This window comes from Dendropsophus ebraccatus, chromosome 7 (assembly GCF_027789765.1).
Source record: "Dendropsophus ebraccatus isolate aDenEbr1 chromosome 7, aDenEbr1.pat, whole genome shotgun sequence".
Classification (NCBI taxonomy): domain Eukaryota; kingdom Metazoa; phylum Chordata; class Amphibia; order Anura; family Hylidae; genus Dendropsophus; species Dendropsophus ebraccatus.
This window is the reverse complement of record NC_091460.1, coordinates 34,267,308-34,292,532: the sequence shown is the minus strand read 5'-3', so window position 1 is coordinate 34,292,532 and position 25,225 is coordinate 34,267,308. Positions and strand designations below refer to the sequence as shown.

At 42.0% G+C, this 25,225-nt stretch overlaps 1 protein-coding gene across 1 annotated transcript in view; it reads left to right on the top strand.

Annotated features, from left to right (window-relative positions):
* The first annotated feature begins 3,837 nt into the window (after nt 1-3,837).
* Nucleotides 3,838-25,225, top strand: part of CTBP1 (C-terminal binding protein 1) — a 224,976-nt gene continuing 203,588 nt past the window's right edge. The window contains exons 1-2 of the mRNA XM_069977261.1: nt 3,838-3,978; nt 19,691-19,789. Coding sequence (XP_069833362.1) covers nt 3,921-3,978; nt 19,691-19,789 — 157 coding nt within the window. The 5' untranslated portion in view covers nt 3,838-3,920. The remainder of the gene's footprint in view (nt 3,979-19,690; nt 19,790-25,225) is intronic.

The following is a 25,225-nucleotide window of genomic DNA, read 5'->3' as shown; positions in this document are numbered from 1 at the left end:
TTCTTGTATATAGGAGCAATATTATAGTAGTTATATACTTGTATATAGGAGGCAGTATTATAGTAGTTATATTCTGGTATATAGGAGCAGTATTATAGTAGTTATATTCTTGTATATAGGAGCAGTATTATAGTAGTTATATTCTTGTATATAGGAGCAGTATTATAGTAGTTATATTCTTGTATATAGGAGCAGTATTATAGTAGTTATATTCTTGTACATAGGCGGCAGTATTGCAGTAGTCTATATTCTTGTACATAAGGGCAGTGTTACAGTAGCTATATTCTCACCCAGAAATGTATTTGTAGTGGGTCTTAATCTTTACAGTGAGATCATTTAATCCGCGCTGACTCCTTCGTAGTTCTATTTAATCAATATAAATGCCCTCTCTGTTCCCTCTTTGATAAGTTAGGCCACTCACATAATTGCTTGGGTTGCGGACGATTAATTACAGTAGCAGTGTTGGCTTAATTACAAGTCTGTTTGTTGTGTCAGTGAATGTATCTTCTCTCGGCCTCTTGTTCCATTGTGGTTCCTAACATTCTGTGTGACACAAGGACGGCCTGGAAAGCCTGTGAACAATACGAGAAGAAGCTTGACGCTTGCGCCATACAATTAAGGTTAAACTTGATCTCTCTTTCTCCTCTGAGGTACAGTATTTGGTGTCCTGATAGCACTTTGGGGTAGTGGGGGGTGAAGACACAGATCTCTGATTCTAGTGGTGTAGTCCAGGGAGCAAACATAAGGCGGTGTAGTTTGTACTGTGGCTGTGCCGTGATTGGAAAGAACAGCCAGTGACAACTCATTATCTTTGCAATTTGTCAAGATGTCACCTGGGAGATATAGGTTGTCTGTAAGATGGAATTTTTAGTGTAAGAATTAAATGCAATCCTTTATACAATATAGCTTGGAGATGTACACATTTTATGTCAAGGTATTCGTCTGGTTGTGACGTTATGATGAAGCGCATCTGGATGCGGTAAAATGTAGCTGCTGCTATGAGTAAAGTGCCTGAGGTAAAGAGACTGTTTGTCTGAAAAATACCGCCATACAGTGCACAAAAATAATACTAATGTAAAACTACATTATAATGGAGCTTCGCAGGGTCAAAATAATACCGCTAAACTATGCACTAAAATAACACTGCCATAAAACCACACAATAATGGAGCTTCACAGGGTCAAAATAGTACCGCCATACTGTGCACAAAAATTACACTGCCATAAAATTACACAATAATGGAGCTTCATAGGGTCAAAATAATACCACTAAACTGTGCACAAAAATAATACTACTTTAAAACTACATAATGGAGGTTCACAGGGTTAAAATAACACTGCCATACTGTGCACAAAAATTACATTGCCATGAAACCACACAAAAATGGAGCTTCACGTGGTCAAAGTAATACCGCTGAACTGTACACAAAAATGACACTGCCATAAAACCCACAAAAAATGGAGGTTCACAGGGTTAAAATAAGACTGCCATACTGTGCACAAAAATTACACTGCCATAAAAGCTCACAATAACAGAGCTTTACAGGGTCAAAGTAATACTGCCATACAGTGCCCTACTAGCTTTAGCAGTCTAGTCATGATAGGAATTGTAGTTTTGCAACAGCTGGAGGGCTGAAGGTTCCCAATCCCTGCATTTTAAGCCCCGTTCCCACTGACCAAAACTAGCGGAATTCCGCAGGGGAATGCCGTTAGCCTCCCGCTCATAATGGGAGTCTATGGGAGGCGCGCGCTCCTGCTCTGTCCGCGCTGAAGAATGAACATGTTCATTCTTCAGCGCGGACAGGGCAGGAGCGCGCGCCTCCCATAGACTCCCATTATGAGCGGGAGGCTAATGACATTCCGCGCCGGACAATTCCGCCGCGGAATTCCGCTAGTTTAGCTCAGTGGGAGCGGGGCCTTAGATGGTCAGCCGATACTGGCTAGATCTGTATATGGCCAGCTTCATAGTTGCTATAGTATATGTTGAGAAGCCTGTGAAGGCCTAGATGTGGATGCCTCAGGGTATTTGCCCTTCTGCATTCCCTTAATAGAGTTTATACAAAGTTTAAACGCCTTGTAAGAAATTCATTTTTGTCTTGCTGTAAAAGCTTTAACATAGATTTCCTTGTAGCTCCCCTTTAAGATAACAGAAGTCATGAGACAATGAAGGCTACCCTGCCATCCCCAGATCTGGGATTTCTTATACATAAGATCATCGATTCTTTTTTGCAGAACACTTTTCCCAGTTTCGCAGCCGATATGATTTCATCTTGAGTAGTAACGTCCTTGAATTTTCTCCGCAAGCTTTTATGTATTGAGTGCTGATATTTTCTGTCATTGAAATATTAAGATGTATAACTAGTAAATGGTCTTATGTGTTCAGCTAACAAGCCGTTCTCTACATCTGCTGCCAAATGAAAAATGTGCAAATGCTCCGAAGCTTCTCCGGCTTTTTATCCTCGGTTTAATATTCTATTCCCTCCCATGAAAATACAGCATACATTTCCAATAAATAAAAGAACTGGTAGGTTCACAGTAGAATGGCCTTTGTACTTGGTATCAGGACTGTGTTTAGTTGGTTCAAAGAGAACCAATTGCGGGGGGAATTGTAGTACCCAGCATCCTTCACACCGGTGCGGCGTCTCCCATGAGCATTGGCTTGCTGCTGCGTCCTTAGTCAAATCAGTGTTTTCACACTATCTAGCATGAGATTGCTGTATATTCCTAAGATTGCGCCAGAAGAGGAGGGAAATCACCTAATGTGAATGTAACATCAGATATCATCTATACAGTTTTTAGCCCTACCAGATGGTCGCCGCTGTGCAGATTGTAGCAATGTCTATGACTCATAAATGTCCCACTCGGTTCCCGACTTATTACTCATTTTCTAAATATGCACATATGTTGGTTCTGTGCACTGGAGGTGGGCCCAGCACTGGAGGTGGGCCCAGCACCAACGTCTTCCCCCCAATCTGATATTTCCTCCCCTCACTGATGCTCCTCATTAGGCCCCGTTCACACTACAGAATCGGTGCCAAGATTCCGTACAGAACCCCCGAGCGAACTCTCTGTGCCGAATCCTGCCTTTTATCAGTTTGATTGGGACGGCTCACGTGCTCTCTGCACCTCTCCGCTCAAGGGATTGATGTATTCTGGCCTTGCTCTGAGTGATCCCGGATTGTAGGATTCATACCCTGCTCTGACAAAGAATCTATTGTGGCTGATCTGGTTCAGAGCCAGTGCGGGAACAGACAAAGGAGGAGCATCAGCGAGGGGAGGAAATATCAGTGTAAAAGGGGCGCTGGACCCGCCTCCAGTGCACAGGGCTAGCATATTTGCATATTTACAAAAAGGCTAATAACTCAGGAAACGGATGGGCTTGGGCTGGCCGTCAATGGCCAAACGTGTAATGGGTGCCATTGCACCAAATTTCCTTCTGCCAAGTGCCTGGAAATAGTTTGGGCAGAGACGGGTGTAATGAATGGGCCATTTGCCTCTGGATGGTGAACAATGTAACAGTGGAAGCTGCTAATTCTTATATGCAGTTCCTACAAAATAGGGGAATGGTGGTTTTCAGTGTCTGACCCTTCCTGGTCATTGTGTGTGTGCCCTCACCTATCTACAGCTCCCAGCACCTCCTAACAGCACAGTCACAATGGCCTAGTGGGAAGTTAGTCTAAATCTTCCTCCTTCTATAGGCCATTTCTATCTGGGGCCATTTTTATTTTTTTTCATTATGACAACCCATGGGTCATCCAGGTGTCAGGATAAGCTGATTGGTTCTGTAGTTGACATTCACAGCTTTCTCTTTCTTCATAGGTTATTCTCTACTTTGGAACCAAGGTTATATTTTCTGTGGTGGACTATCCTTATAGGAGCGGCTGAAAACTGCCTGGGGACAACTGGTGCCGAGCAAGTCTCATGTCTCTCATGGACAAACACAAAGTGAAGCGCCAGAGATTAGATCGGATATTTGAAGGTGAGAAGCTCATGTCTTCTTCAGAGAGTGTTCATGTAAATTTGGAATGATTATTAATATGGAATGGTAAATGTACAATTGTTTCATGCTGTAGAATAAAATGGAAATAATTTTTTTGAGAATAGTTCTTCAAGGGGTACTCCAGAAACAAAAAGTTTTCAAACTGGTGTCAAAAAGTTATACAGATATGTAAATTTCTTCTAGTTAAACATCTTTCAGTATTTATAAGCTGCTTTATGTCTTGCAGGAAGTGGTGTATTCTTCCCAGCCTGGCACAGTGCTCTCTGTTGCCACCTCTGTCCATGTCAGGAACTGTCCAGAGCAGCAGCAAATCCCAACAGAAAACCTCACCTGCTCTGGACAGTTCCTGACATAGACAGAGGTGGCGCTGTGTCAGACTGGAAAGAATACATCACTTCCTGCAAGACATACAGTAGCTGATGAGTACTTGAAGGCTTGAGATCTTTAAATAGAAGTAAATTTCAAATGTGTATAACTTTTTGATGCCAATTTTCATTTGTGTACCCCTTTAAGATTTTGCCATGTATCTCATTCTAAAAAGTTGAAGGTGAATGTTAAATCTTTCAAATACCGTGATTGGGTTTAGTGGCTAAAGCTATGGACTCAAAACTTCACAATATCTGGGTTTCGAGTATACAATATAACGCCTAACATTACAACAATGGAAAATAGCCAAAAGGTGGCGCCACAAAGTTTGAAATAAATGTGGCGAAGCACAAAACAGTACAATACAGACAAAATGAACCACAATGGTTGCCCACTGGCCTTACCTTGGTTTGTGGTAATTTGTGGTCATAATAGACAGTAACAGCCTGTTGGGGGGGGGAGGGGGGGGGAATAGGGAGAGAAGAGAAGGAAGAGGAGGGAGCAGGCGGGGGACGGAATTGAGTGAAAGAAAAGAATGCAGAGTTGGGGAGATATAAAGTGGAGAAGTGAAAGGAAGGAGGAAAAGAGAGGAGGAGTAGGAGGGGGAGCACAAAAATTCTATTTACTAAGCTTGGAGTAGAGATAGTACCACTTATTCATGCTCTTTGCAGGTCCTTTATGCTCGGAGAGTCGGGGATCGGTAATCAGCTTTTCTTATTTTGTGGAAATTTTGTCCCATACACATTAGAGGTTGTAAAATCCCACCTAAAACATCAAGTTTACCCAGTATGCTTTAGGCTTTCCATCCATGGCCTACTTCCTGTCTTGGTGCAACTGCTAAAATTAAGGAGACCTTGATAGTCACCGATAGTGGAGTTCAATGGTAGGACAGGATCTCACCAGAGAGAATCGGAGGTTTATGTACAGGAATTTTTCACAATGAGCCATACCGGGACGATTTTTTCCCTATCGTAGTGGGTGGATTTATCACACCGGTCAATATTTTCCCTATAAATTCTATATTTATGGCTACGCAGTGACATGCTATGGACTTAATATTCCTGCAATTTCTCAGCTTATTCTCCTGTGCTACTTATCTGTATAAATGTGAGATTTATTGCACGTTTCATCTATAATATTCATCACGGCGCTGTAATTGAATTTGCAGAATTTTTACACAAAATGAATATCAAGTTGCAGCTGAAATTCTAATTTAATATGCATACATTCTCCAGATAGAAAATAAACAATGAAAAACTGGGGGAAATAATCATTCCCGACCGTTGTCTGCTCAACTGAGCCATGAAAACGTGTCATTTGAAAAATTGTGTCTTCTTGTAAAATGAATGGCTTTGTTTTTATTATCCTTTTTTAATATAGCATCAACATATTATATAGCGCCATACAGAGAAGGCACCAATCCACACAGCTGCCTGTCCCAGCGGAGCTTACAGTCTAATTTGTCAAGCACAGGTGCATACAAAGCCTAGGGACCCCAGGAGGTTCCCGTCATCATTCTAGGGCAGGGGTCCGCAACTAGGCCAAATGATTAGATTGCAAGGCAGAAAAGGGGTCTTTATGGCATTGGCTAAGAAGGTAAGATTCAAGATTTATATAGGTTTAATACTTGGCGGTCAAACAGATGCTTGCAGGGTGTCCATGTAGTAATATGAATATTCACAGTTAAAGGGCCAGAAGGCTGCAGGCTCTATTAGTGCATGGGCCCCGTAGCAGTGGTGTGGTCTGCCTCTACACATAGTTACATAGTTAATACGGTTGAAAAAAGACACATGTCCATCAAGTTCAACCAAGGAGGGGATGGATACAGGGAAGGGGGAGGGGCGATAGGTTCTATACATATGCATTTATATTATTTTGCTCTAAGATAATATAAATGCATATGTATAGAACCTATCGCCCCTCCCCCTTCCCTGTATCCATCCCCTCCTTGGTTGAACTTGATGGACATGACTGCATAGTTGCTATTTATACAAATAAATGCAAAAAAGATCAGACAGCCAGAGGTATAGTAGAATACATGACGACATTTAGTGACTCTCAGGTGACGTAATTTCTAATTCTCTCATTCTCTTTTTTTCTTCTCCAACTCTGCAAGATTTCTTTAGCTCTCTGCCTGGCCTCACAGACCCAACACACGCTGTGAATGTAACTGTACCACATAGTATAACCCCAGTAAATATACTACCGCCACCCTTTGTGCCTCTTTAGTATTACAGTAAAACATACTGCACCTCTGTATATACTATAATTATACCATACTTTTTGCCCCTGAAATTAACAGTCATACATGATGCTACCTTGACATAGTGCCATATACAATGCCACCAGGGGATCTTAATGCCCCTCAAAAATATTACAGCAAATTTTTTTTTTGCAAAAATCAATAGTCCAGGTGATTTTAAGAAACTTTGTAATTGGGTTTAGTAGCCGAAGAATGCATTTTTAAAAGGCAGTTTGAAGCTCTCCCCCCTGTCTTCATTGTTCTCCTATGGAGAGAGCTAAATAAAAGACCAAAACAGGACAACAAAGAGTTAATCTACAAATACCTCACCCTTTATCTCCTCTGACAGTCACCACTGACCTCTCTGAGCTCTGATTACAGCTGTCACCCAGCTCTATGCCTGTAATCCTCTGTTATCTGCTTTCTGCTGTCGGCTGACTCCCTCCTCCCCCCTTCCCCTCTATAGACCAGACTGGGTACGTCTGATGCAACAAGTCACAATTTCCTGATTTTTTGCAGTGAATGGAAAAGAGGATGGAGGGGGGGGGGGGCTGGGAAAAGGCTTTTTAAATGCAGATAATGGCATATTTGGCTAATAAACCCAATTACAAAGTTTCTTAAAATCGCCTGGACTACTGATTTCTGCAAAAAAAATAAAAAATACGACAGTGACTCTTTAAGGGCATCATTTGGCAGTATACCTTGCACAGTACCATTCTTAATTTCCCTTCTAAATAAGATCCATAATTGTTTCACCTTTTAGCTGTCACAGAACTTCACCTGCCTCTTCCACACCGTTGTGGGTGACTATAGTTGTATTATTTGACTATCTTCCTCTTGTTCTTGTATAGATTTCACTCTACCGATCGGGTGTGATGAGATTACAGACACTGTTATGAAGTTTGCTTCTCTCATGGCCTATTAGGTATTGGAAAGTTGGAAAAGAAAACATCTGACAGATGTGGTTCTCAGAAGTTTTGCATTCAGATGTCATTACCTTCCTCACAACATGAGCCGCCCAGACAAATGGTGTCCATTTGCAAAATTACATTAGGACCTTTTAATGGACACAGAGGGGGTGAAGTCATACAGAATAGTCATTCATGTTTCAACTTGTAAATCCTTCTCGGGTCTCCGGAGACCAGAAATTGACATTTTCCACCTATCTTTAATATCCAGCAGATCTATCCCGGGATATGGCTGAGATTATTATGGTATATTGCTTGTGTTGTATATAATCACTCTACGTTGGGGGCAGTGGGTTCCGTCTCCTAGTATTTGGCTTCGGGGAGGGGTTGGAAGGAGACATACACATGTAGTGATGTCTGATCCTCTCCAGGAGGTTGTGCAGTATTAAAGAATGGCGTCAGTGTAATGCTACTCTACTTATAGCCGAGGGTATTTCCCTCCAAGGTTCATGCTTTTACTTTATTAGTCCTATAAAATTGAAAAATTTGACACACTCTTCAACTCTTTTCTAGATTATGTCTTAAAGGCGAGTTCTGACTGTTCACCTTCTGCCCAGAATTCACAATTTAGTGAACTCAATTCCCAAAAAGCATGGGCTTTAATGCCCTCTTAAACCCGTTTATAGCTGCTTAAAATATTTTAAGGGTACTTTCACACATACCGTATCACAGCGGATTTGATGGTGCAGATCCGCAGCAGATTTTATCTAAATTACAGAGCACAGCATCAAAACTGCTATGGATCCTGTACTTGTGAACGCACCCTTAGGCTATGTTCACACAATGTAAGTTTTGCAGAAATCACGGCCATGATTTCTGTGGTACTTATGTAGTGCTGCAAGCTGAGGGAATCTCGGCCGGAGTGTATACATATGGTATACACTCCTGCCGGGATCCCTAGCGCTGCGAGAAACTGACATGTCAGTTTTCTGTGGCCGCTATTCAATGAATAGCAGCCGCAGAAAACCCTATAAGTTCACACAATGGAGCGAGTGCCTCCGGCCGCACGCTCTATTGTGTGCAGTGGAGAATTCTTATATGGGCGCGCACGGATGCGCCCGCATCAGAACTCTGCGGTGCTAAAGATCATCCAGCCGGTACTGCAGTACCGGCCAAGATAATCTTTTCTGAGACCAGCTGTTCTGTGACCAGGCCGGTCTCATAGCCTTACAGCGTGTCACAGCATTGGTAAATTTTATAGAGATGCAACGCAACCATAGGTGTGCCTAGAATGGGGGGAGGGTGTGATTGTGATTTTTATTGTTTTCGATTTTAGTGGGCATGTTTTTTAGGGAAAATTACCATTTAATCCTGGGGAGGTGGAACTGCCTAACTACTTACCTAGTTAGGGCATTTACCTATCAGGAAAGAGGTATTTTGTACCTACTGGGGGCATTTACCTAATGGGGGGACTGACTACCTACTGGGGGCATCTACCTAATGCGGGGACTGACTACCTACTGGGGGCATCTACCTAATGGAGGGACCGACTACCTACTTGGGGAATCTACCTAATAGGGGCCATTATTTACCTACTGGGGGTATCTACCTATCTACAAGAGGCCTCTATCTAATGGAGAGGGATTATATACCTGCCGGGGTAACTTCCCCATGGGTGATATCTACTTACTTGAGGCATGTAAGGAATATTTTAACCCTTTGGAAAACTATTTTACAAAATTAGTGTTAGCACTACTTAGAAGCGAAAAATGTGCCATCTGCTTCATAAATTTGAAAACACCTGTCTGTACCTACTGAAAGCATCTACCTAATTGAGGATGAGTTACCTACCTACTCAGGCTTCTACCAAATGGTAACTTCTTGGGCTTCTACCTAATGGGGGGGGGGGGGGACTATTTATCTAGTAAGGGCCTTTACTGAGCAGGGTAGAGGTATTGTCAGGTTGGGACCAGGGAAGACAATAGACAAGTGCAGCCATAGCACTTGCACCCACCCCAGCTGTCCCTGCCTACTTGCCACAACAGCCCTAATATGTCAGCGGACAACTTGGCGGCGTTCCCTAACCTGAGCAAGTGCAACACAAAGAACGAAGACAGATGTACAAACACAATAAGGGGAGGTAAACAGTCCAAGTCCATAACAGCCGGTCAGCGAGGTACAGACGCAAAATCCAGAGAGTAGTCTAAGTCCAAGCCAGATATCCAATACCAGAGAATAAGTCAGAATAACACACTAGTTCAAGATACTCTCACAAATGAGGCTCTATCATAGGCAAAGAGCTTGAGACAAGTGAAAGTACTTATAGGACTAAAAGTCCCAACCCAGCCCAGATACTGACAGCTAACTGGGAGAGTCAGTTGTCAATTAACAATCAGTGAATTCACTACACCTTGTGCTGATTGGCCAGGAAGTAACATACTGGCCACTGCTACACGGAATAGCATAGAGGTGCAGTGCAGCTGCTATGAATGCCGAGCCAAACGCAGAGCCCGAGTCCTAACAGGTATTTTGTACCTACTGGGGGCATCTACCCCATTGAAGAGGGATTACCTACCTACTGGGGCTTCTACCTAACAGAGAGGTATTATGTACTTGCTGGGGGTGTTGGCCTAATGGGGGGAACTATATACTTAGGGCATTTACTAAGCAGGGTACAGGTATTGTGTACTTACTGGGGACACCTACTTTATGGGGGATTATCTACCTACGAGGGGCTTCTACCTAATTGGGGGGAGGTCTACGGGGGACTTCTACCTAATTGGAGGTGGTGGTAGGGGGTGTGGATGCTATCTACCTACTGGGAGCATCTACCTAATTCAGGGGGGGTTACCTATCTACTGGGGCTTCTTTCTAATAGGGAGGGATTATGTATCTGCTAGGGGCATTTACCTAATAGGGAATACCTACCTACTGGAGGCATATAAGGAATATTTAAATCCTGTTAAAAAGTATGTTTTCGGCACTATTTGGTAACATGGAGTGTGCCATCTGCTTTAAACTCAGGCACCAATCTGGCACCATTGGGCATCATTGGTGGTTACGCTCATGAATCAAAAAAGGAGGAGGAAAACTACAGGAATGATTTCCAAGTGGTATATATGGACACCCCTGCACTATTACTTTTACCACTTTTACTCCGAAAATAAAGTGTGTTCCAGTTTTCATAAGGATTTCACTAACAGTACAACCAGGGGACGGCAGCTCATGTTTGTACCTATTGATTACATTCAGTAACTCGATTTATTGAAAATGACCTTTCATCTTATAAAGTGACCTTTTCTTTTTTCTTTTGACATTTTCATGTTTCGTGTGATCTTTAGTGACACTTCTGTGACATTCAATACTCAGTCAACAATCCTATATACTGTGCCAGGGTATATCTTAAAGGACACATCTGTCTGATTCATCATTATACGAGATAGGTGTAGAAAATAACTTTCATGTCACAGACGCACACGGTTAAAACATCTCTACATTGTCAGGACCCCATCAAAACTGTCACCTGAAAATACAATAAAACCCTAAAAATTATCCCTAAAATCAATTCCACAGTACCCTGAGCCTCTAAGCAATACATTACACTGTAGCCCTAAAATAATACACTGTGCCCCCAAAATACCATTAATAACACCACACACAATGGGGGAGATTGATCAAACATGGTGTAAAGTGAAACTGGCTAAGTTGCCCCTAGCAACCAATCAGATTCCACCTTTCATTTTCCAAAGAGTCTGTGAGGAATGAAAGGTGGAATCTGATTGGTTGCTAGGGGCAACTGAGCCAGTTTCACTTTACACCATGTTTGATAACTCTCCCCCAGTGTCCCTAAGGCTGGGTTCACACTACGTTTTTGCAATTCGAAAAAACAGATGCATATGTGTGCATCTATTTGGATCTGTTTTTCCATTGAATTCCATTATATAAAAAAAACGGATCATCACAGATCCGTTTTTTTTAACGGACACAAAAATGAGGTGGACTACATTTTTGTGTACGTTAAAAAAACAGATCTGTTTTCATCCCTTTTTTTATAATGGAATTCAATGGATCAAAACGGATGCACACATATGCATCTGTTTTTTTCCATCCATTTTCTGCAAAAAAGGGATGGAAAAAACGGATTGCAAAAACATAGTGTGAACCTGGCCTACAATAAATAATATAATAAAAAAAATACAATACACAACAAATACTTAAAAAATTGTACACAGTTCCCCTCTAAAAAATGTACACTGTATCCACCAAACTATTTTAATAGTGTTACTAAAATACAAAATACAGTATGGTACACTATAGTGTGCCACCTAAAATAAAACACACAATGCACTGTCCACAAAAAATAAATAGATAATAATTATATTTTTTTATTATAAGAATATACAGTACACTTCTTCTCTTTGAAATTAATAATATGATACACAGTGCCCTAAGAAAAAATCTATGGGGGACCTCAAAATGCATCTCTGGAACCATCACCCCTGCTTGCCTAATGGGCGGGCAAGTCGGGAAGGAGTCGTGACCTCCTCCCGTTAATTTATCAAGGTTTAAACAAGGCAAAAATTTACACCTGCTCCAGAATAGATGTAAATTTTTATGCTACTCGGGCGGCGTTACTTACAGGTGTGCACCTAAGAGTGGCGTATGAGGATGCCAGTCTCAATAAATGACCCCCTAAATGTTTTTACACAGTGTCACCTGAAAATGAATAATGTATAAATAGTGCATCTGTCCCTGAATGAAATAGAGTCTGGCCAGAGTGTGACAGAGGCGGGCAGAGATTAAGGTTATTCTTGAAGTAAATCACAAATCAAGTAATGATGGTCTATGAGAAAACTTTTTTATTAGCCATATCTGTTTAAAGGGGCTCTCTGTTTTGGATACTTAAAAATAAACTGTTCACAGGGTGTCCTTTCTTTAGGACTCCAGTCATCAGCTGTCCGTAAAGTGTTAGCTTTCCCTGCAGCACCACCACAGGAGACATTAAGTTCTACATAGAGACCAAAAATAAAGGGAAACTTAGCAGTAAGTGTCAGTTTTCCCTACAGCACCCCCGCTGGACAAATTAAGTATTACACAAATCACAAATTCAAATGATTGGGTTGTCTGTCAAAAGCAAGAGAGAAGATCTCATCCAGAAGATAAAATACTCTTTGTAACCAGTCCTTAAAGGGGTACTCCAGTGAAAATATTTTTTCTTTTAAATCAGCTGGTGTCAGAAAGTTAGATAGATTTGAAATTTTCATCTATTTAAAAATGTCCTGCAGGAAGTGGTTTTCTCTCCAGTCTGACACAGTGCTCTCTGCTGCCACCTCTGTCCATGACAGGAACTGCCCAAAGGAGTAGCAAATCCCCATAGAAAAACCTCTCCTGCTCTGCACAGTTCCTGACATGGACAGAGGTGGCAGCAGAGAGCACAGAGAGACTTGCAAGACTACACCACTTCCTGCAGGACATACAGCAGATGATAAGTACTGGAAGAGTTGAGATTTTTAAATAGAAGTAAATGACAAATCTATAAAACTTCCTGAAACCAATTGATTTAAAAGAAAAAGATTTTCACTGGAGTACCTCTTTAACAAGGATTCCCCCTTTATGAAGTGAAAAGTAGCCATGATTCTCTCATACTGGTCAAACCTTTGTCAGTCACATTACCTTCAGTCCATACACGTCTTACAACTCCACAACCCTTTAAACATAAGTTCATCGCTTTCTGCTGTGAATCAATGACATAGATCAAGTTGTTGGTTGTGCAGCAGGTCAAGGGAGTTTATTAAAGAGTCTTATTGGGAAGAGTCTGAAAGCGTTTCATACAAGAGAAGACATGACGTCTTGAGAAGGTTCCATTACACTATGCCTGACTATATAGAACCAGTTTAATGTAATGGTCTGTTATCCAGAGAAGAACATTCTACAGTAACAATCTAAGTGAGAGGAGTCAAAGAAAAAAGGTGGTTACGGTTACTGGGGCAGATGACGTACATAAAAAAAGGCTTTTGCAATATGGGTTCATAATAAAACTTAAAGTGACTCTGTATCCAAAACCTGACACCCCCCCCAAACCACTTCGGATAGCTGCTTTTAATCCAAGATCTGTCCTGGGGTCCGTTCGGCAGGTGATGTACTTATTATCATAAAACACAACTTTTAAACTTTCATCCCTGTGTCAAATTGGCATGGCCTAAATTGTCTATGCCCTAGACTTGCAACACCTCTCCGTCCTTTCTCCCCACCCTCTTCATCATTAGGAATTCCCCAAGAACAATTTCTCCTATTCATCATCTGTGTGAACACTGCACATGAGCTGGATTGATAAGGCACCTGTGCAGTATTCAGACAGGGGAGGAATAGGAAAAATCCTGCCCGGGGGCATTCCTGGTGATGAGGAAGGCGGGGAGGCATTGCAATCCTAGGGACACTGTAGGCCACGGCAATTTGACACAGGGCTGCAAGTTTAAAAGTAGTTTTTTAGGACAATAACTGCATCACCTGCTGAAGGGACCCCAGGACAGATCTTGTATTAAAAACAGCTATCCGATGGTTTGGGGGGGTCAGATTGTGGGTACAGACGCTTTAAAGCATTGTGAATACTACCTGGTACTCATCCTTAGTTACGACCTTTAAAGGGGTACTCCAGCGTGGGGGCTATTTTTACCTCTGACCGGGGAGGAGGTTGCTGAAAAAAAAGACGTCCACTCACCTCCCCGGGATCCCGCCTCCTTCACTGAGTGGCTGAGCGGACCTGAGACGTCACGTCTCGGGCCCGCGTCAGACACCGGGAACCGGCCGGGAACCGGGCACCGGAGCGCAGCGATGCAGGAGTCGCCGCTGGAACCGGGGAGGTGAGTGGACGTCTTTTCTTTCAGCCCCCTCCTCCCCGGCCAGAGATAAAAATAGCCCCCACGCTAGAGTACACCTTTAATTACACTCCAAAGCTTCATTTAAAGTCTTGCAGAGCTCTGAGATCAGATCCTTCAGTAATCACTGCCTTTGTGTCTTACAGGACTTGTTTACTTTACACCTGACTTTGTATAGTAATTCAAATAGCAAAAGCAAAAAAAAAAAAAAAAAATATATATATATATATATATATATATATATATATAATTTTTTTTTTCCAAACAAATTAAGTTTCAAATTTTAAAAATCTAAACTAAAAATAAATTGCCACATATGAAATCCAAACTGTTAAAATAATGTTGAAAGTTATTAATCTCCCACAGTACAAAAACACACCAAATACCAAAATTGCAGATTTTTGGACACCTTTAGAGATGAGCGAACCTGGAGCATGCTGAAGTCCATCCGAACCCTAGGGTTCGGCATTTGATTAGCTGGGGCTGCTGAAGTTGGATAAAGCCCTAAGACTATGTGGAAATCATGGATATAGTCATTAGCTGTATCCATGTTTTCCAGACAACCTTAGAGCTTTATCCAAGTTCAGCAGCCACCACCAATCAAATGCCAAACGCTCGGGTTCAGATGAACGCGAGGTTCGCTCATTTCTAGTCACCTTGTATCATCTAAAAATAAATAAAAAATCATTGAAACTGGGGGAGCTAAGCTGGGTGGTCAAACTAAATAATTAATGTGGCCTAGAGCCGATAAAAAATATATTCATCTCTGTGAAATAAATAATTTATGAGGGAATTTCTAAGAATTCCGACCTAAGGTGTCGGGGAAGAGAGGGATCGGGCATGTTGGATTTAAACTTTCTAATCATTTTGTTCCCTAAGTTGCCGCCAAAGGAGCCTCCCAGCAGATTCTTTCCCGCTCCCCATTCAAAAAACATGCGTGCTCAGCTGAATACTTCATGGAGAGAAAGGAGCAGTGCACCTCATACCTATGGCTGACCCTATGCATATGGTCTTGTACTCACCATAGCTCCTGCAGGTACAATGGGAAAGATAGGAGGTACTTGACATGTGTGCACAGGTGTCTCCTGCTAATTTCGGCATGTGGGTCTTACAAAGAGGAGTGCCATCTGCTCAGAAAAGTAAAATATGGGGTCCCTACACTATCACCACACTGCGCCGGTCAGCGACCGCCAACTCGCAAGGCGTGCACAAGCAGGAAAGGGAGGCCATAGAATGGCCCTGCAACCCCAATGTCACAGGACCAAACTCAAAGCTAAGCTAAGCTGTTTTTTTCCAGAGTGGATGACTGAGAGGAACGATGTTAGATATGAGAATTAAGCATTTTTGTCTGATAAGATATATCACACAGTTTCCTAAATTCACTTACACTATTGATGTATGTAAAGTTTGTTGAAATGACAATGTCTATTTAATACCTTTCCTGCCCTACACCACTAGGGATGTTGATTTCAACTTCATACATTGTTCAGATCTTAAAAGGATGCTGTCCCTAACCCCTTCATTGCCCTAAGTCACCAAGGGTCAACCCTTTCTTTGCCATGCATTACTAGGAATATTTACAATAATTTTGTTCTGAGTAAAGACCACCAGAAATTTTAGCACCGACCACTTCAGTACTGTGACCCCTAAATAGCCCTAGGGTCCCCAGTAGGGATAATGATAATAATAACCCTTTATTTATATGGTATAATATTGGCTTAACCCTTTCACTGTGCTTAAAGAGGTATTCCAGGAAAATTTAACTTTTCCCCTATCCACAGGATGGCTGGAGGTCTGACCTCTAATTTCCCCGTCAATCTCCATAACGGGACCCCCGACTTCTATAATACAAATAGAGACGTGGGTACAGCACATCACTTGTGGCTCTATTTATTCCTATGGAGCTGATGGAATGACCTGAGTACAGCACTCTTCCGGCGTACTCAGCTCTTTTCCTCGCTTCATAGGAATAAATACAGCCACAAGTGATGTGCTGTACCCACGTCTCTATTTGTATTATAAAAGGCGGGGGCCCGATATGGAGATCAGTGGGGGGGGGGGGGGTACAGAGGTCAGACCCCCCACAATCCCTTACTTTTCCCCTAAGTTAATTTTCCTGGAATACCTCTTTAAACTAAATCCTATGGATATTTGGTAGTAAGAAAGTCTTCTTGTAAAGCCCCCCCCCCCCACAACATCACCCCCCACCCACCCCCTCCTTTTTATGCCTGTGATTTTATAGTAAAAGTTGCAGCCCCATGTATAGAAGTTAACATTTATTTTCCTCTGTTACCGGCGAATGTGATGAATTTGGGAACGGATGAATTATTCTGTTTGAAATGTTCGGTTTCCTCGCAGAATTTCTTTTTCTGAAGGATGGAGAAGCATTGTTTGTCAGATAATCTGCCAGCTTAAGCAGTAGTTGCCATTAGTCTTCTTGAAGCAGAGGACACACAGTACGTGGCATAGAGAATAAATAGCCCACAAGGCCGGGGGAATGGTTTTTGCTCACATGTATTCCAGGTGTCAGGAGCGGAATATGGAAGAATCATTTTCCATTGAACTTGTTACTTACACATGGAGAGCTTGGGTTACTAGAGAATATGCATTGAGGCCAAGGGAAGGAAGAGAAGGGGTGTTATTTTGTTTCCTCGATGAGCAGACTTTGTTATAAACATTTCAGTTCCAATGAATATTTCAAATACTTAAAGGGACCTGTCATCACTTACTGGCTGGTGGTCCCTGTGGTTCCCCCCTCTTCACCGCCCTTGATTGATAGATCTTTCTCCATACCTAAACCAGGAGAGGTCTATCAATCAAGACTGATTGGGTGGGGAGAAGCCTCTGGAGACCACTCCGATAACCCGTGGTTCTTCATCAAGAATGCAATGACTAGTTATATACCCATCTCATAAAGTGATACTTTAAGGATATGCTATAGCTGTTGTAAAACTACAGCTCCCATCATGCTCTAAAGGCCACAGTCCGGGGACCACTACCCCTAATCCACTTTACTCTACGGGAGACAATGTAATTCCCATTGCATTATATTTTTATGGCACTAGATGGTGCCAGGATAGCATGAATTATCGCCATCTGGTGCCATAAAACCTATGTCAAATAGGTTTTCATATAGTTTATATAGTGTTTTAGTTATTTTAGTTTTATATCCTGTTTCTAATAGAAATTAGCATTACATGATTTAGCTATTTGGGCACACAGAGCTGTAGTGTAAAGCACTGTTCTATTAGTTCTGCCCCTTTTTTCGGGTATCATAACTGATGTATCGTGCACAGGGGCTGTTACAGTACAGGCTACCTGGGAGTAGTAGTCCCTTAGATATGTTATGTAGCCGACCCGATTTTCCCATGTGAATCCAACTACTCTTTTGTCAGTGTAATTGTACCAGGGATGCGCTGTGCAAAAATTACATTAATTCCAGGGAACAACATAAACACTTTTACTGACATGGAATAAGTATTTGGACACTGTCCCTTTAAGATTCACCTCCCCAGCAGGTTTACTGAATAGAAAGTCTCTAAGCCACTTGATATACCTTTATACACAGCCCAGTTGGCTTGACCATCTCTGATCCTAGGAGGAACACTTTTGACTAGGTTGACTGAACATGCTAACTAATGTGTCTACTCAGCAAGATCAAGGAGATATGAATCTGCCAAAACCAGACTAACACTCTATAGGTACTTACACACTTCTGGCCTTAGACAGAATAGCACTAGCTAGTTTAAGTCCACCCCTTGTGGCACAAAGGGTTGGTCTAGGTACTACCTCAGCAGTTTTAGAGACTTCTGCATATGTGGTGTCCCACCATGGGTGTTGCTATTGGTTATACCCTTCGTAAAAGCCTGTACTTCTTCAGTGTAATTGGTGATGTAGTAGTACCAGAGTTTCGCCACAAGATGTCATTGTTGCAAGTGTGTATATTCAGTTATTGCAAAGCTGTAGTACTTAAGGGTTTATTGTTTGTGTGTCACATGGATCTGTATTCCAATGAGAGTTCTTTCCTCTTCTCACCTATCATCTTTCCCTTTACTTCTCACATACGCACTCCTCACCCACTCACAGCACACCTTACAGGGGCTGTAGGAAGGAAGTCACATGTGTAGGGTCTTTTACCGCTAGACTCTGTAGAGGAAGCACACAAGCCAGAAAGCTCTTTTCAGCGGTCCAGTTGGGCCCTGGCCCCTGCCAGGTCCCCAGTCTAAGTTGTGCAGTCTAGACATAGACCAGAGCACGTGCAGCTCCCTACAGTTTCTTCTCAAGCAACCTCACTCAACACTATGCCTATGCAGTGTTAAACCTTCACTAGAGAGGACAAGTCAGGGATCATCCTAACCCACGCTGTGGACAAGAAGAGACACAGTGCAGGACAGTATCCATAAAGAAAGTAAAGGAACTGATCCGGATAGAGCAAAGTTACTAGACGCCTATGAACTCTATCTCGCAGCGCGGGTGTAAGCAGGAAACCCTCAGCATTCCGCTCATCCGCAGCTCAGTCAGCACGAATGTACCACTCTTTCTACTCTCATTACAGATCTGGATCCTAAAGTATTAAGTGTAAAGTATTGTATCAAGGCAAAGCTGTATGATCTACTGCCTACCTCAAGTATCTTCAGAGTAAATAAGAGTTTATTTATGAAAAAGAGACTTTGTGATTCCTCGTCAAGCACCGACACACACATACACACATACACTCTTTGGGTTATCTCTCCATTCTGTGGGTGGCAGTGCCAATAGTCCGGGTGGGTCACTATTCCACCCCGGACCACCGTGTTAAGTACCCTACGGACCCCGCAACAGCCTGGCAGGTCACTGACCACAGCGGAACAAGGTATAGCTGGCCCCTTAAAATAAAAGCAAGTGTGCCACCATACCTCTGTGCCCAACCGGCACTGGCGTCACGACATAACATCACTCGGCACGGCTATATCTCCAACCACCATAGAACTGGCGTCACACCTAACCATCTGGCAAGTGACCGGCCATACCGCCTCCACACAGGGGGTGGTCACCACACATAGAAAGCATAGATGGGAAAAATATATCATGTGACCAAGGCATCACTCCTCCTTGCAAGGCAAATGCAAATGTTAACCCATATTTCACCTCAGTGTATGCTGTGAATGCAATGTTAGACAGTGTCACAAGCAAATTTACAGTACACCAAGTCTAGGCTGACCTTGTAGTGGTATATAGAGTGCTGCTTGTACCTGGATCCATCCTATAGATTTGCTAATAAGCTTTATATAGTATCACTTATACCTTCTTCTTTATTGCAGCTCCATACCCTCTGGCTTGGAGGGCTCAGCATGCTCTGGCCCCTTCATCTGGAAGCAACACAACCCCTTGGTCTATGATGCGAAGTTCGCCTGAGGCAGGTAAACAATGGCTTCCTATTATATTCTACTGTTATTATGCACTTTGTTTTAAACTTTTTAGGTACGTTTTTATTGTTCCATCTAAAACAAAAAGTTTTGTCTCAGTAGGTTAACACTTACTGTCACTTTTCACCTTGTTCTGTCTACACTAGAACCAGTTCTTTTAACCATTTAATTGGCAGGTGTTTTTCAACCTTTGGACCTGTCTAATGTTTTAATCATGGACCTCCTTGACAGGTGATGTCTGGGTTAAGAGAGAATGTATTTCATTTCACCTTGCTACCATAAAATGGTGTTTCTAAGATGCCCAGAGGAGCCAGAATATCGGAAACATATGCTGTGAACATGTACCATACTACAAGGGTTCTACGGGAGGATCACTATCTGCAGATCTTTTAAGGATTGTAACACGACTGTCACCCGTATAACTATATGCTCAGAAGTCTCTCAGAGCTGAATGAGTTAAGGCTGTAGTGTTCTTCTTTGGCATAAGACTGAGATATTGACATGGGAATTGAGTTAACTATTGGTGTATACTTGTGTATACTCATTTGCTATATAACATGGCTACTATTCACCTGTGGTGTTTAACAGGAGGGAAGAGGAAAGGGGGTCTGTATTGTTCTCTATTATTTGCCTTGAATTGCACTAAAAGCTCAATATAAATGATATCACCAATAAAGTAAATGAGATCTAAATGATGAAAAAAAAACATACTAAATCCTCTGCTTCCTCTTGTCCTTTCTTCCTCCACACAGCTAAGTAAGTTCATACTGCTCCCAGTTTAGCTCTATCTCAGGTTATATTGTAGCTAGAGCCACAATCCTGGTCTTGTTTTCAAGTCTTGTCAAGTTTATTAGCTAGGCTACCATGGGTGACCAGGAAGGATGCGAGGAGGACACAGACAGCGAGCCCTGGATTTGCTTCACCCAGCTGTCCCTACCTACTTGTCTCAAGACAGCCCTATTTAGCTGCAGGCAACTGGGCGAAATCCCCTATCCTGTGCCACAGGTGAAAAACAGGTAAAGGAGACAAGACTGACAAAACACCAAGGGATGGTCTTACATGCTGGGTCAAACCTAACGGGCAATGACAGATGTCAGAATCCAAAGAGTAGTCACAGGTACAAGAGCTGAGATCAGCGTAACCAGGCAAAGAGATACAGATACAGTCCCATGGTGGGACTATTAAAGGATTATTTTATCTTATATATAGATACGGGGTACATTTAGCATGCTCAGAGAGACTAATAGCTAGCAAAGACAATTGGACAAACAAACACTTTATAGAAGGCCAAGAACCCAGTCTAACACGTGATTGGCCAAGGCACACAAAACACAGACTGAGAAAGGAAAAGATGAGTAGAAAGGCAGGATGTCAATCACAAGCGAAACAAAAGTTAACATGACCATGACCAAAGGGAAGAGATGGGTGTGGTGGAGAATCAATTACCAGAGCAGAATGAATAAGCTGTGTTCAGACAGTTTTCAGACTGGTGCAATGTAAACATAGAATTCAAATACTAAATCATGTACTAAATTCAAATACTGTATATCACAAGCAAAGGACTGCACCATATCCATCTATCTATCTATCTATCTATCTATCTATCTATCTATCTATCTATCTACATGTCTGTCTGTCTGATTTATCCTCTCTTATTTTTCTGGAACTTTTCCTCACTTATTTAGTTGCAGAGCTTATTACCTTAGTAGCATATCTGAATATTGACATCAGCGCTAGAGCTTGGCTGTAATTTTTTTTATTAAGCACATGATATTCACAGCTCCTCCTGGTGAGAAGAGATGAGCTGTAGTGACTGTAATGATCGGACTCACAGACTGTGTCATACGGCGTTCTCAGTGGGGGAACATTGGTGGTGATGAGATGTTTCTGTCAATGTCCGTCTCATGTTTCCTTCAGCAGACTGGATCTGAGCCAGAGGGAGGTTGCTGGTTTTTAAAGTTTATAACATTAATGACCTATACTTTGTTTAATATGTGGGGGTTCAGCCTCGGGGACCCTCACCAGTCAGCACAGTGAAGGACCCAGTAGTCCCCTTCATTGTTTATATAGCTGCTCATTTATATGACGCCTTGCACTTTACATGTCTCATTCTTTGTGGAGGATCCCAGAGGTCGATCAAACATTTATGGCCACCTAGAGAACCCGAGTAATACTCCTCCTTTTTCAGGTATTTATATGTTCATTTGATATTCATAAGTTAAAGGGGTTGTATAAGATTTTAGGCCTAAAAGGCCCCCCACGACCGTCAAACACAATAGACATGTAGCAGGACTGGCCAACCATGTCATGTATATGGAGACCTTCTGGACGAATGATGTTGTGGGAGAGAAGGGTCAGGCATGTTCAATTTCATCATCAAATTGTTTTGTTCCCAGGGAAATAATCCACCTGAGGGTCCTGGCAGCGGTTCAGCTGGAATACATGATTATTCAGCCAACAGCTGCTTTACGTATATGGCCACCATTATATCCAAAAATGTTAGGAAAAAAATAACCATTAGTCACCATCATCAGCATGACTGCTGCAGACAAATACTGGCCTAAGCAATGACGCATGCCTATATGACTTGAGACTACACAAATGAGTGATGAATGTGACGTCACTGTATCTGACATCATTGGAGCAGTACCATTGGGGACACCACCATTGTATCTGACCTCATTGGAGCAGTACAATTGGGGACACCACCATTATATCTGACCTCATTGGAGCAGTACAATTGGGGACACCACCATTGTATCTGACCTCATTGGAGCAGTACCATTGGGGACACCACCATTGTATCTGATATCATTGGAGCAGTACAATTGGAACCACCACCATTGCATCTGACATCATTGGAGCAGTACCATTGGAACCACCACCTTTGTATCTGACATCATCGGAGCAGTACCTTTGGGAACACCCATTGAGGACACCACCATTGAATCTGACCTCATTGCAGCAGTACCATTGGAACCACCATCATTGTATCTGACATTACTGTAGCAGTACCATTGGGGATCACCACCATTATAATTGTCATCATTGCAGTAGTACCATTATGGATCGTCACCGTGGTATCTGGCATCATTGCTGCAGTACCATTGGGGGCCACCAACATTGTCTCCAACTTCATTGCTTCATTACCATTGGACCCACCACCATTGTATCTTTTATAATTGCAGCAGTACCAGTGGGGGCCACTCAAGAACACACAAAATCCAGTTGAAAAACTAGTGTATATACTGTATGTGAGGCATTTGGGGTCCTTTATTACCTTAAACACCCCCCCCCCCCCCCCCCCCACACACACACACACACACACATAGTATTTTTTTAATGGCTTGAAAAAGTTTCACTTAATACTTGCGATTTGGAGACAATTTTTGTCTAGAACATTCTATGTCTCCTTTTTGTGTCATTGTTTATCTTGGCACGGAGCTGTTTACCAAGGCACCAATCCAGTTGCTCATTTATTGAATGTGAGTTGAACAAATACAGGCAGCAGAAAAATTATGTAATGAATAGGAAATAGGATAGTCCCAATTTGCATCTGTAACTGATGAACTGAGGCTTTTGTTCCAAAGAAAACAGCGCAGAATAAAATGCGATTCATTATGTGGATGGTACAGAGTCCCTTGTCCCACATGGACGTCACGTGATTGTCAAGTGCCAACCCAGGCATACATAGGCAGCAAACAAATGTATGGTCAGAGAATGGCAACCGAATCCCTCAGGGCCCAACAGCAGGGGGCAGGGGGGCTATGGGATTGTAAGGTTACACCCTACCTATTATTGAGAAGGACTGAATATATTCTGCAAGCAGTGTGACCCATGTAATGTAACTGCCATGTAAAAGCTTTCAAAATGGGTCCAATAATATTGTAAAGTAATGCTACCTAGGACTGGGATTTGGAAAGGATAAAATAATTCTAAGTGAGCCTCAGAGCAGAGATTGTAAGGCATGCAGGGAAGTTATGTAGCACGTTAAAGTTGTAATTGTTATAGCAGCTATGTTATAGAATAGGAGATTAGGCATTCACATGAAACTGGGCATCACATACAGTCATACAACATCGAATATTCAAGCAGAATCAAGACCGGATGCACTCTTAGACTATGTTCACACAACATTTATTTATTGAGCCTGAAAAAAAAACACTTGTTTTTGCAGGCAAAATCACTAAAAAAATTCAGGGTTTCTTTCTTCTTTTTTGTCATTTTTACAATTTTTTTTGCCTGTTTTTTAGATTACAACAATAGCTTTAACCTCATAAACATTAGTTTGTCTCCATTTTCTCCTGTGAATTTAGTAGAATGCATTGGGATTATGTTCCCCCCAAAATCCCAAAACATGTGTGCACACAGCCTCAGTTGTTGCTTTCCATTCTAGTTCCAGTCTATATTGCACTATTTTCTGTTTGACAACCTGACTTTTTTATATGTAAGGGTTACTTAAAGTTATGCCCTATTTACAGTATCCTCGAGAGCATAACTCCGGCCACCGGGGCCTTCCATGATCTTGAGAATGGAGACCCTGAAATCCCTGCTAGAGGAGTTTCAGGTCGCACATTGGTGCCACCACTCATTATCTATGGGATTGCCAGGGATAAACAAATGCAGCTTTTGGCTATCTCTAGTGGCTGCATAGAGATTGCATGGAGCAGTGCCCGGTTGCACAACTGACCACTCAGGGTCTCTGTGAAATTGCTGAGTTTAACAGTAGTCGGACCACCCACTCCCGATATCTTAGTTATGCCTGATTTCTTAGTTATGCCCCTGAATATCATGGATAACGAATAACTTGTAAAGATGAGAAAACCCCTTTAATTATGATGCCAAAAAGTTGAAAGTTCATAACTCCCTAGCATATCATTGTATGTGGTAGCATTAATCCTTTCCTAACAGCAATTTTTCATGATGCTGTTTTCTTTTCTTTCATCCTAGCCATAATTTTTTTTGTATGGAATGTGTTTTTCTTTTTGGTTGCTCCATTTATTGTACCATTTAATCTATTGAACCCCCCCCCCCCCCCACACACACACACACACACACAATAAAAAAAAAAAATCTTTCTGGGATGGAAAAAAAACATTTGGTTTTGTCTTTTATGGAATATACTATGTGTTATAAACATCAGGTTTTCTTGCGAAGGAGGCCATTGCGATAGCAATACAAAATATACAGAGAGTTTTTTATGTTTCATTACTTTTTGCAGGTGTAGTATTTATTGGTATTATTTGGGGGATGTGCATGACTTTTTATTCCATTTTGGGGGAGGAGCAAGGTAGGAAAAAAAAAAGAAAGCAATTTTTTTTTGCTTTACAGCAGTGACTGTTGAGTGACCACAGGACCCTGCCATACATCTGTCATCTTTTTACCATTGTAGGAATTTATTTTGCCTGTCATTCCCAAGACTTCGCTCTG